Source organism: Mus musculus, chromosome 3 (assembly GCF_000001635.26).
Source record: "Mus musculus strain C57BL/6J chromosome 3, GRCm38.p6 C57BL/6J".
In the NCBI taxonomy this organism is placed as follows: domain Eukaryota; kingdom Metazoa; phylum Chordata; class Mammalia; order Rodentia; family Muridae; genus Mus; species Mus musculus.
The window spans coordinates 75,605,374-75,619,360 of NC_000069.6; the positions used below are offsets into that span (position 1 = coordinate 75,605,374).

General features: G+C 37.8%; 1 protein-coding gene across 2 annotated transcripts in view; it reads left to right on the forward strand.

Moving 5' to 3' along the window:
* Serpini1 (serine (or cysteine) peptidase inhibitor, clade I, member 1) overlaps positions 1 to 13,987 on the forward strand; it is an 85,031-nt gene that overhangs the window by 47,881 nt on the left and 23,163 nt on the right. Inside the window, exons 2-5 of one of the 2 annotated variants that reach the window (NM_009250.3) lie at positions 7,707 to 7,974; positions 9,081 to 9,311; positions 11,195 to 11,389; positions 13,746 to 13,950. In NM_009250.3, the coding sequence (NP_033276.1) occupies positions 7,725 to 7,974; positions 9,081 to 9,311; positions 11,195 to 11,389; positions 13,746 to 13,950 (881 nt within the window). In that variant the 5' untranslated portion in view covers positions 7,707 to 7,724. The remainder of the gene's footprint in view (positions 1 to 7,706; positions 7,975 to 9,080; positions 9,312 to 11,194; positions 11,390 to 13,745; positions 13,951 to 13,987) is intronic. The other variant, NM_001357514.1, reaches the window with a different exon arrangement.

Below are 13,987 nucleotides of genomic sequence, written 5' to 3' on the forward strand. Positions count from 1 at the left end.
CAAAGTCCATCCAAATGTTCTTCCACCTTCTTTACTGGCATAGGAGATTGCAGGGAGAGGTGGAAGGCAGGCCTTGTTCTTGGCCAGACTGAGCTTAAGGTAGATAAGACTTATCAGACCAGAGCTGCTTCTAGAGTTGCTAATCTCTGAAGACCTTTAAGACAGTCAGCCTACAAGGAGCTGCCTTTATGGGTATTGTTTTCTGAGTCTCAGCATTGTCAGAAAGAGCAACCAGGTCAAAACTTGCCTCTTTGCCTAGAGACTGGCTGGTTTCTTTGAATTAGTACATTTATTCCTATTTCAGAAAACTTAAAACTATGGAAGAGGAGGAAGATGCTTCATGTTACAAATCGAAATTTTTCTGAACTACAGTTCTGCTAAACACCAGTATTTTTTTTTTAAGTAATGATGTTTTTCTGTCTTGGACCAATTATTCAATACATTTTTCCTTCATCATTGCTGATCTGGTACATGCCTTTCTCATAGTAAAACAGAAAAACAAAAATCTGGATTTTTCAACTCTTCTCAAGTTTTATCAAGAAAGTAAATACTAACCAAAATTGCAACATTTTCAAACACTTTTCCAAATGCTCATCGTAAAGTTTTTAAAACTTAAAGCAAAATAAAAAAGCTGTGCTACTTCATGAACACAAAACCATTCAGGTTAAGAAAGAGAAATTTCTCCCTCCAATGCCTCTCCTCTCTTCTCTCTTTCTATTGGTTATTTATCTTTAGTTATTTATACCTGGCTTTTTTTTTTTTTCTGGAGAAAGTAACTCTAGCCATTTTTCTCAATGTCCAATAATGAAAACATTTCTTAAATGTGAAATAGTTGTGTTATTAAAACACCAATAAGATGCATAATTTGAATTGCTTCACTAATTAGGTTAGGTACCAGAAAAGGTTTTTTTTGTTTGTTTGTTTTTTAACCATTTACTTATTTACTTGTGCACGTACTAGGGAGTGTATTGTGTAGGGCGTGGATATGTCGCAGTATGTATGTGGAGGACAGCGGACAGCTTTAGAGTTTGTTCTGTTCTTCTACCATGTGAGTTTTGGGGTTGTCAGGCTTCCAGCAAACTCTGTTACCTGCTAAGCCATCTCAGAAGCCTGTGGTTATTCGTGTGTATATGTGTGTGTATCTTTGTATGTGTACCATGCACATATGAGTGACATTCAAGGCCATAACAGGGTGTCAGATGGCCTGGGTCTGGAGTTGAAAGTAGTTGTGAGGTCCACTAGATGGGTCCTAGGAATGGCACTCCTGTCCTCTGCAAGTAGAACAAGGGCTCTTTACTCTCTAGCTATCTTTTTAGCCACTTGAGAAGATTTTTTTAAAAAATAAACTGTCTACTTGATTGTGCTGGCATTTAGTTATATGATTTCCATATGTCAGTTATAAGAATGTTGCTCCCTAATATGCTTTATGCTGGATTTTTAATATAGTGTGCACATATAGTCACATGCAGACATAACTTACCTTACCACTGGTAATGAGGAGAAATGCAAAATTAACAATAGTGTATTCACAGCTGAATTCTTCCACCTTTCCTACCAGATGTTCTATAACATCTATCTACTGTTACTCCAGTACTGTAGCCCTTGTAGCTTTTGCATCAGAGCATTTGATTCTCTCTGTTGTAAATAATAAATCTCCAAACCAAGTAAGGTTCCACGTGAGAGCTACTGGCTTGAGATGTTGGTTGTTAATACTAGTGGCCCTGATCTTTTGTAGAGTAATGTTATCACAGTAGCATTTGGGCGGCCCCTATGTGATTTCTCAAGGAGCTACCCTTGTTCTGACTGCTTCCAGTGGCCAGCTGTCACATTATACCAGTGTTGGTGACACTACCACTTTATCAGACTGGAAAGGTGGCTTCACATTCAATGTGGAAACACTTTATCAAAAAGAATAAAAAATGAAAATGAGCTACTATCCTTTGGCTCAGATTGAATTAATGCTTAGCGTTTAGAAACCCCAGCTTCCCTGGCTGTTTCTTGTGCTATAGCACTGCATACCTTCATGTATTATACCATACTAATTCAGTAAACCTTGATTTGTCACTTCCTTCGTGTAAGGCATTTAATGCTGCTTCTCATCAGGCTAGTGAACACAAAGAAGAGTGCTCTCCACTGATGCTCTCAAAACCCTAAACAGGATGCTGCATGTATGGAATCTATGCACGCAGAGAAGGAAATTGCTGAAATTCTAACTGAAAAACCAAGAAGCCATGCATGAGGGTGTAGCTTCAGGTCAGAGGCTGAGTCATGGTTAGAATTGCAGCCTGGGGGACTCTACTAAGGTAGTTCCAGAAAGGGCTGCCCAAGCCAGAAAAAAGGGAGGTACTTCTGGGATTTGGATTTCCAAAGGGAGTCTGGCAAATCAGCAGGGAGCATGAAGGAGATTATTGTGTACAAATTTATATATGCAAGGTCACAGTGCAACAGATTACATACAAGACTAACTACTTGGGGTGTTGCCCTACAGGCCTGAGAGGGCTTCTGAGGTTTTGTAAAAGCAAGAAAATAATTTGATGAGACAGCTGTTTGCAGACTGCCACCCGGTTAGATTGAATAGAGTAGTAAATAGAGAATCGTGTACTCATTGCTTTAGTTCTGGGGCATGGATCAAAAGACAGTAACTGCACGTGTGGCCTTTGAGCAAGCATAGCAAGAGATGCATGGGATACAATATGGACATGTTGAAAACCCACTGAATATGAAGGAAAACAGTTAATCCAGAACCCAATATTGATATTGTAAGAAAAAGTCCTTGATAGAGTGAGGGGCCTTGTCTGAGATATAAGGTATTCTAAGTGTTCATATAAGTCAAAGAGTTTCAAAACCCACAGGAGCACTTAGCAATGCACTGGAGCAGTAGGCTTGAACATCTTTGAGATACTATTAGTTATTATGATTAATCGTGAGGCCCTAGTATTTTGTAGGATGTTAAGTGTTTCCAAGAGAAGAAACCAAGGCCTGATGAGACATGGGAACACACACACACACACACATACACACATACACACACACATACACACACACACACACACACACACACACACACACACACTTACAAGGTACATTAGGGAAATAAGATCATGCCCCAGCCAAAAGTTAAATAACCCAAGATGGCTATAATTAGCACCGAAAATACATAACTAGGAGAACAAAGGAAATTTGGCCTGTAAACTGGAAGCTCTCTTATAGAGGCTAGGTATGTAAACTTCTCAAATTCGGGTCTACCTATATTTTTGAAAAATGTTTCATGATCTGACCTGCTACCATGGTCCAAGCCACAGGCCCCTAATTTCCTAATATAATTTGCTGTCCATAGCTGGCTGCTCATGGCCTTACCCACAAGCATACCTGCTGAGGATTACCAGAGTCCTCTGGCTACTGGGGGATACGTTAATAATTTTGACAATGGCTTTCTAAAGACAGGGAAATTATCAGAATTCGGGGTTGGCAAACACAGGTTCTATATCTGAACTATCTGCTCTAGTCCAGGGCAGTGCCATCAGAGGGGGCTGATTGTCCTGCACAAAGAATATCATCTGCTGTCATCAATGTGACATATTTTCCTGGTGGTTCAGTTGACTTTGTCCTGACTTTAAAGGATTGATATTCTCTAAAAGTTAAGACCATATATTCAAATGTATATTCTCACACCATGATGTGTGAAGTGCCTAAGGACAAGAGCCTGTACTGAAATATTTTTATATCTTCATAAACCTCTACACTCCTGGCAAAATGAATGCACAAAGATATATTAGCTAGGCCAGGAGGAATGATAAATTCTCATTTTTACAGCCTCTTATTTAAGAGATAGAAACAGAAACATTTTTTCTCATGGTAATGCCCCTGTTATTGTAACTGGTATGTTAAAATATAAGTGCTTCACATAACATTTTTCACTTATATCTTTCATAATTTTGTACCATAGGGTTAGCATTTTCATTTCCAGATGGGGACTAAGGCTGAGAGAATGCATCTTACTTGTTAGGGCCATTCAGTACACAGTAAATCCTGTTTTGTTTTGTTTTTTTAAGACTCGTATCTTTGTTTATTCAAAACCAGAAAGAGACTTACATAGTCCAGGCCATGTAAGGATGATTTTAGCCCTAGTTCTGAGTCCAGAACTCCTATAATAATGGGAAAGTTCAGAACCTCTTACAGTATTACAGTATTTTCACTGATAAAATGTGAGCTCTACTTATAAGGGAGCCACAAAATTTAAGCAAGATGTAATTATCTTGTGAGATACTTGTAATGCTATGACTACATTTAGTAAACTTATTATTAGCTTGGGGGCTATATTGATAATATGGTTTTGATTCATATGAATAAAATATATTCATTTTACCTTCAAATTTGATACTTGTGCCAAGCATAGTTTTGTATTAAAGAACTGCATTGTTTACTCACACTCACAGATAAAACTATCTTTCTTATTTTCATACTATGTTGACGTGTAAAACTTTTAAATGACTACATTGGTTTATTTTTGGAGGTAGTTAATGTGCTTCTGGGGTTAGAGAAGAACTGTCACAAGGTAGTTCCCTCTCTCCACCATGTAGGCCCTTGGAATAGAGCTCAGGCCTTTAGATTTGGTGGCATGTGCTTTTACCCACTGAACATTCTCGCCACACCATTTGTTAAGATTTAATTTCTTTTTATTTTTTGCAGATGTATGTAGGAAGGCGGCATGTGTTCCAGTGTGCTTGCCGGAGCTAGAATGGGTTGTCAAATCTCCTAGAACTAGAGTTACTGAGCGTCATGAGCTGCTTGATAGAAAGTTGGGTTCAAGGAAAGAGTAGCAAGGTCTTAACCACTGAGCCATCTCCCCAAGCTCCATAGTGTTTTGCTGTCTGCATAGATCCAACACAATTCAAATACCAGGTTAATGCAGACAATAAAAATTGATTGTAATTAAGTTCCTACTGATCAATCAGGGCCACAGAACAGATTCATGAGCTGAGAACGTTACAGATCCTATAAGCTTGACTATCACAAACATCTGTGCCAGGATACAGTGACATTTTCCCACTAGTCAGGATTTAAAGATAGGAGAATTGCTTAGGAACATGTCTTTATGGTACACTTATCCTGTTCTTGTTTGTTGGCTTATTCAACTGTGGTAAGGCGACTTGCCTAGCATTCATGTCTCAACTTGCTAACCAGAATGTCAATAACCCATGTCTTTCTGCAAAGCGGGATGTCAGTTACCTAGGGAGGTTGTGGGAACTTAAATTTTATTTGATCTCTATTCAAAATGGAAGTTTCACTCAAAATGACTTCAGTTTGGTTCCTTCTTACGATAATACTTAATATTATGAAAGTCATGGGTCCCAGGTTTAATCCCTCCCCTCAGAAGGAAGAAATTAAAATGGCATTCCAGAGAGTTGAGTATACTGACTAAAAAGATGGACTTTGGGGTTTTGAGATGACTCATCAAATTAAGGTTCTTAATTTGACCTCTGTTCTGATGACCTCAGTTCTGTGCTTAGAACCCATATAGTGGAAGGAGAGAAACTTTCTCCTCACATTGTTCTCTTTAGCATGTCCATGCCTCCTGCCTCCTACTACACACAAACATACCAAATAAGTAAGTAAATAAATGTAAAAAAGTAAAAACAACATGAACTCGTGAATCAGACTTGGATTTATGATCCACGAAAGATTATTATACCCAATGAATTAAACAATAAAAAAAAATCTTCAATTCTTTTTAGAAGAGATTCTTCTAAATTTTCTTTTTGAATGCAGAAAGAGGAAGCTCCAGCTGTTCTCTGGGAGGAATCCAAGGAAGCAAGAAGGACCAGCAGCTGTAGCTCCTCAGAACTGGATGCTCGCTCGCCTGCTGGGTCTGCTTCAGGGCCGCCTGAATCACAGAGCATGGCCTGTGCCGCTGCTTACCTCCCAGTAGTCATAGCATTTCATTAAAACATAGATTGTGAGAGACCCTATCGAGTCTGCCTTCCTACAGGAGCCAGAATTTCTTAAGCTGTATTGCAAAAGCAGGGAGATGAGGGTTATGCAGAGGACCTTGGGACTCCTGAGGAAAAAAGTAGACATGTATCCAGCTCTCAACTGTGAAAGGTTTATAGAAAGTGACCAAAGCATCCTCTGATACCATGATAACAATTCAGAGCAGTTAGAGTCTTTTGGATGAAAGCCTGTGGGAAGTACACTCTTCCCAAGTCAAATCCCTGTGCTCACTGTTCCTTGATTAATTGAGACTATCAACTCTAATTAAAATACAATTTTCCAAATGTGTTTGTTCAATATCACTCTATGTGGTGTTTTAATGTGGATTTAAAAAATGATCAAGAACAAATAAGTTGTTTAATTGTTTGACTAAACTGTTTTGCCTTCCAGATGCCTATAGTGACTTAGGAGGAGGTGTGTGTGTGTGTGTGTGTGTGTGTGTGTCTGTGAGAGAGAGAGAGAGAGAGAGAGAGAGAGAGAGAGAGACAGAGACAGAGACAGAGACAGAGACAGAGATTGAGAGGCAGAGAGAGCACAAGAGTGCCAGATCTTTCATCACTGTACATTCTGCAGGAGAACTCTAGAAACTGGCACTGGCAGGCAATAGACAGAAATATTATTTGGATAATGTTAGGCTTTGTTTTCAGTCAGAATTCGCTAAAGGAATAGAGTCCATGGAATATATGCATATGTATATCTATAGATATGTAGATATCTGTATAGATATCTGTGGCAAGAAGGCTCAGTTGAAGAATTTTGTCTACTAAACTCACCCATGGGCATTGTCTATCTTCATGTTCTTGATTTCTAATTGCTGCCGGAGAGCCAATCCACTGTGCTCAATTTAACGCCTTCATTAGGCAGGTGGGCCTGAAGTGTATAAGGAAGACATATAAGAGGCATAAAATCAATGGAAGCAGAGACCCTTGGTCCTGTGGAGGCTTGGTGCCCCAGCATAGGGGAATGAATGCTGGGGTGCTGAGGCGGAAGTGGGTGGATGGGTGGGTGAGTGGGTGAGTGGGGAGCACCCTATTGAGGCAGAGGGGAGGATGGGTGGGTGAGTGGGGAGCACCCTATTGAGGCAGAGGGGAGGATGGGTGGGTGAGTGGGTGAGTGGGGAGCACCCTATTGAGGCAGAGGGGAGGATGGGTGGGTGAGTGCATGAGTGGGGAGCACCCTATTGAGGCAGAGGGGAGGAAGATGAGATGATAAATTTGTGGAGGGGAAACCTGGAAGGGGGACAACATTTGAAATGTAAATAAATAAAATATCCAATCAATCAATCAATAGTAAAAAGAAATATAAGAAAGACAAATGGACTATTTTCTCCACAAATTGTTTTTGGCCAATGTTTTATCATAGCAACATAAAGCAAACTAGGACAAGGGTTTAACTCAGATTTAGAGTAAATGTTTAGTGTGTGTGCCTTCAATTACAAGCACACAAACACACATACACCAGAGGGGAGGGGGCAGAAACATATCCTTAAATCCTTAATAGGCCTTGGTTTGTTTTTTCAGATAAATTAATATTGAATTGTTTTTAAAAGTTCAGCATATTCTTTAAAAAATCATCGTACATCTCTACAAAGTACTATTTTTTCTTTTTTTAACTTATATGTTAGAGATGCTTAATATGTACATATTAATGTAATTTGCAATATAAATTAATATAAATATTAATAAACTGTTAATCCATAAATTATTGTCTCCCAGACTTGAAACCATCCCATCATGACTTACCTTGAACTGCTTGCTTTGCTGGCCTTGCAAAGTGTGGTGACAGGGGCAACGTTCCCAGATGAAACCATAACTGAGTGGTCAGTGAACATGTATAACCACCTTCGAGGCACCGGGGAAGATGAAAACATTCTCTTCTCTCCACTAAGCATTGCCCTTGCGATGGGAATGATGGAGCTTGGGGCTCAAGGATCTACTAGGAAAGAAATCCGCCATTCAATGGGATATGAGGGTCTGAAAGGTGGTGAGTTCTTGGCTTTGATTTCTTACAATTATTTGAGTTTAACTGTGAATTCATTCATAATTGCCTTATGCCAGAGAAAACGATATTAACTGGAGGTAAGAAATAATGTTTTTGCAAGAACCTGATGAGAAAGGATATAATAAAGGGTTCATTTCTGTCTCCAGCCATAGCTGAAGTGAAACTAAGGAAAGTATATCTTCTCAAAAAACATTATTTAAATAAACATTATTTACATAAAACACATTATTAAAATAAATGAATGCTAAAGAAAACAAAATGTAGTTCTGTAATTTACCCTGTAAATTATCATGAAAAGGTAACTGTGATGGATTATAAAAGAAGACATCATGATTCCTGTAAAATATTACATTTTGCTTAGAATCAATGATATTCTCATTGTTTGTATAATATCCAAGTTCCTTGAAATATTTTATTATTACAAAATTATATATACTATATATACACATATTTAGTATATATAATTTTGTAATGGAGTATGAGTTCTGCTTTAATGTTTCTTTCTGTTTAATGTACACTTGAACAAATTCATTAAAAAGTTAAGAAAAATAATGAATTTTCTACTTATGATATTTAAATAATCTGATGATAATAAAATATGCAGGAGTAAAATACAAAGGAATGTTTTCTAGATAATTTTAGGTAGAATTTTCTTGGTAGCCCTCGCCCAGACCCCCCCCCCACACACACACACACACACAAAAAGACCAACTGAATGCAATTAAGTCAAATGCTTTGAAAGAAAAGATCTTAAATGTATTTCTTTTCTGTAGACTTTATCACAGTCACAGTGAAAGGCAAAGCAGTGTCTAAGGCTGGAGTTTAGCCTCCTTGGAATGTGAAGTGTCTGGCTTGATCTCTGACTCTGCTAAACTAACAAAAAAGACAAAGGGTATCACTTGGTAAAGTGCACCAAGATAATTTGAGCATCTAGAAATAGCACAGGGGGATTCCTGCCATGTCTCCCCGGGTAGCAAACCTGCTGCTTTTCCCTGGTCACTGCTCTCCGAATGTCCCTCACTGTGTGGTAGTGATCTTTCACCATGTCTGTTCTGTTGATAAACTTGCCAACCTTTGTCATCTTGCAGGTGAAGAATTTTCTTTCCTGAGGGATTTTTCTAATATGGCCTCTGCCGAAGAAAACCAATATGTGATGAAACTTGCCAATTCGCTCTTTGTACAAAATGGATTTCATGTCAATGAGGAATTCTTGCAAATGCTGAAAATGTACTTTAATGCAGAAGTCAACCATGTGGACTTCAGTCAAAATGTGGCTGTGGCTAACTCCATCAATAAATGGGTGGAGAATTATACAAACAGTATGTTCTTTCTTTCTCCATTTAGCTCAGGTTGAACCACCTTTTACATTAGGATGTATGTGTGCCCTCACTTCTATGAAATAGGTTAGATCTGTGGCCATGAGTGGAATATTAGCTCTGATGGTCTGCCATTTGGGTTCTCTGGTTGTGGAAAGCCCTCAACCAGAAAGAAAGAAAATTAAAGTTTGAAGATATGCCTTGGTTTTAAAGCCACAGAGGGAGTAGGTAATTTTAAAAAGTGGATAGTAGTCACTCTAAAAAGTACTCTATTGTAGCCCAAACTAGTAGAGAGGAAAAAGGAATTTGAAACTGGGTGCACATAATTTTCATTCTATTTCTAATTTGTTATTCTTTTAAGATTTATTTTTATTTTATGTGTACCTTTTAGGCTACAGTATATGTATGCATACTCATGGAGGCCCAAAGAGGGCCTCAGATCCCCCACAACTGGCATGTGAGACTGTGGGTGCTGGGAAGCAATCCTGGGCCCTGTGTAAGAGCAGAAAATGTGCTTAACTGTCAAGACATTGCTCCAGCCCCTCTCATTCATATTTCAAATATTTTTTAAGACTTATAGGTGGTTAAAATTTCATCATTTATTTTCCAATTAGCCAGGAAGATAATTAAAATAATAATCAATAAAAAAGTGAAACAAATTTAAAGTAGTTTAATGGAAGAGAAAGTGGGAGAAAATTAATGTAGGAGAATATGTGGATAATTTATACAATAGACTGTATATACGGTATATGAAAACTTAAAAACAAATTAGTTAAAATACACTAATATTTTAGGTAGATTGGTATAACTCTTCATTTTATGAAATCCTAAGTCAAAATTTCCCAAATAATTTTATTCTGAAATCTTCTATGAGAACAAACACCCTAAATCCTACAATTTACACAACATTGCAATATTGCTTAAGAAGTGATATGGTTGATCAAATAAGTAAACGTTAAATACATTTGATCTTACTTTTTTTCAACTATGAGATTAATTTGTCATGTAAAGAGACATTTTAACATTTTTAAGCATTCAAAAAGTATAATTATGTACCTGAAAGAAAATGCATTGTTAACACATGCTAACTTTCAATTAAAATATGCTAAGTTTCAAATTCTTTTGATCACTCTTAGCAAATAGAAGCAACCTGTTATCTTTCGAATTAGACTTGAAAAGAAGATTTCAAATGATAGAAAATATTTTATCATGAACTAAGTTTGCCTTCAATCATCTGTTTGTATCTCTTCAAAACAATAGGAAGATTATCAATATTCAAGGGGGTGAAGTTTGAACTGAATGATGCTTATATGCCTTGTTTAAGAATAAAAATTGAGGTCTGGTGAATTGGCTCAGCAGTTAAGTGCACTAGATGCTCTTCCAGAAGAGCCGAGTTCACAGCAACCTGTGGTGTCTCACACCCACCCATAATTCCAATCATTCCATGTATATGATGATACCCTATTCTGACTCCTAGGGGCACCAGTCACACAGGCATACATACAGGGAAACACCCATACAGATAAAATAAAAATAAGCTAATCTTTAAAAATAAACTTTGAACTTTGCCTGTATTCATAGTTTTATATAAATAACTCAATTTGCCAAGGAACTTGTGAAGGCTAATATGATTTTAGATGTGGCTTGGTAATTTTTGTGTCAGAATGCTAATAGGCATATTCTTGTTTTAGATGTCTTTGTTGCTACTGATGTAATTATGTGTGTATGCCTAGCACTTCCTTTAGAAGTAAGGCACTTCTATTTCTATTACATATTTATCTTACATCCTTAGGGACTACTCTATGAGATGGTGGTATTGATAACTCTTTTGTTAGCCTTTCCACTTTTCAGTTTAATGGGAATTTTCATCTATTTCACCTAAAAAGGTCTGTTGAAAGATCTGGTGTCTCCGGAGGACTTTGATGGTGTCACTAATTTGGCCCTCATCAATGCTGTATATTTCAAAGGAAACTGGAAGTCTCAGTTTAGACCTGAAAATACCAGAACTTTCTCCTTCACGAAAGATGATGAAAGTGAAGTGCAGATTCCAATGATGTATCAACAAGGAGAATTTTATTATGGTAAGACAGTTGGTGTTTTTTATATATATTTGGTGTTCTTGTCATATATCAACAAATCTTTTAGAAATGTAAAATATTTCTGGCTTCAACTCCTTGTGGATATAATTTGGGCTCTAGTTTGATTTGCTTGGCTGTATTTCCAGAGGCTTGTCACTAGATCATGACTGAATATTATTGGTATTGACATTTTTCAACACACTTCTTTAATTTATAAATTTCATTACACCTTCCAAGTGGCTTTACTCGTCTACAGTTATCTGACACTGGGTTGGCACGATGTGTCCATGGGTAAAGCATTTGAAATGCAAGCATGAGGACAGGCATTTGGATCTTCAGAACCCAAACAAACCTGCACCCTATATTGTGTATCTCTAATCCCAGTGTGTATACCTTAACATAGGCGAAAGACCTAGGAGGCTCCCTGGAAACTCATGGTACAGGTAATCTGGCATACAGAATAGTAAAACGATTTGAGATGTTGTATCAAATGAAGAAGGCAAGTGCATGCTTCAAGGCATGTCTGCACCTACACACACACACACATGCAAGTGCACATATATGTAAAATGTTCTAATCTTGAATGACCACATCCTAGTTTACTACACATAACCATAAGCTTTAGGATGAGCTTTGGCCGTCTGGTCCACCCAGAACCGGATTTAGTTTTAGCTTTATTTTGTTTTTTTGTTTTAAAATTTATTTATTTACACTCATTATATTATTAGCCCCCACACACACCATTCACCCTCTGACTGTCTCACATTCCATACCTCCTCCCCACACCCCTGTCTCCATGAGAATGTCCCCACCACCCCGTCCGACCTCTAAACTCCCTGGGGCCTCCCCAGTCCCTTGAGGGTTAGGTGCATTGTCTCTGAATGAACACAGACCTGGCAGTCCTCTACTGTATATGTGTTGGGCGCTTATTTCCGCTGGTGTATGCTGCCTGGTTGGTGGTCCAGTGTTTGAGAGATCCCCAAGGGTCCAAATTAGTTGAGACTGAAGGTCCTACTGCACAGTCACCCTTCCTGAGACTCCAGTTCCAGGGTCTGCTGCCTTCTCATTTTCATGAGCATCTATCTGTACACCAGAAGTTCACTCATATGCAACCAGGCCCATATATATAAACACAAAATTTATAAATTAATCTTAAAACACTTTAAATATCAGATTTATAGGGTTGTTTGTTTGATTTGGGTTTTATTTTTATGTTTTTTTGGACTGAGGAAACTGTACTTCATGATGCAAGTCATTGTCTTTGACAGTTTCATTGATTTTCTTTGGACTCTTCAAAAATTTAAGATATCATTTCCTCTTGAGTTACAGTAATTAGTTAAGTCATTAATTGAAGTGTACTTGTAACTGAATATATGTTAGAACTAATAGTTCTAACTAATACTCAAAATAGGAAAGATAATATCTATTTATATGAATACCAAGATTGTTGTCTACTAGGATACTTAGGAGCACATTCATTACAGAAATATTATTCTAAGCATTGATGATAGAGAAAATTGAAAGTAATGACAGAAGGGTGTGATCTAAAGACTATCCCCGTGTGTGTTTGTGTGTATATGCATACATTCATGAGAAATTCTGCTAAATTTATGGGACACAAAATAAATTACCCCACTTACCTAACTGCTGAATTTGAGTGTTGTTTTATCACGAATATACTTGGTGTGCATGTGTAGTGTTTAGATTTTGTTTTAGCTGGCAATGTCAACCGTGAATCTTGCAGTTGTAGTGACAGGGTAGTGCAGCACTATGTATGTCTTCTTAAAAATCAAGAGAATACAGGTAAATTTCCATGCACCTCCCTGGGTGCATCCAACATGAAGCCTGAGATTTATTTTAGAATCAGAGTTTTCACTGTGCTAAATTGAACTATTTTACTTAAAAATAAAAACCAGCCTAGAGAACAGAAAAACATGAGATAATTCTGGGAATTCAATTTAAATACATTTTTTTGGAGGTGAGGATTAATTTACTTTGAAGGCCTATTTTCAAATAAATCATTTTGCTTTGGGCGTCTAAATTTCTTATTTTCTAAATATTTTTAAAAGGAATTAATTACTTGTACCATTGATTTTCTTACATGTATGCATGTGTACCATGTGTGCTGGTTGTAGAGGCAGCCAGAAGAGAGACCTGTATATCCTGGATATGAAGTTACATATGGATGTGAGCTACTGTATGGGTACTGGGACCCAGGTCCTCTGCAAGAGTCTTAAGTACTGGGTGTTTCTCCAGAACCCAACATTCTTCTTAAGTGAAGACTTTAAAAACTGAAATCATTTTCTGAATATTTTGACAGGAGTAGTAAAGCTTTTTTTTTTTAATTTTAATTTTTTAGGTGAATTTAGTGATGGATCCAATGAGGCTGGTGGTATCTACCAAGTCCTTGAGATACCCTATGAGGGAGATGAGATCAGCATGATGCTGGCACTGTCCAGACAGGAAGTCCCACTGGCCACACTGGAGCCTCTGCTCAAAGCACAGCTGATCGAAGAATGGGCAAACTCTGTGAAGAAACAAAAGGTGGAAGTGTACTTGCCCAGGTGAGAGGTCCTGTGTGGCCCTCGGCATAGCACGCTG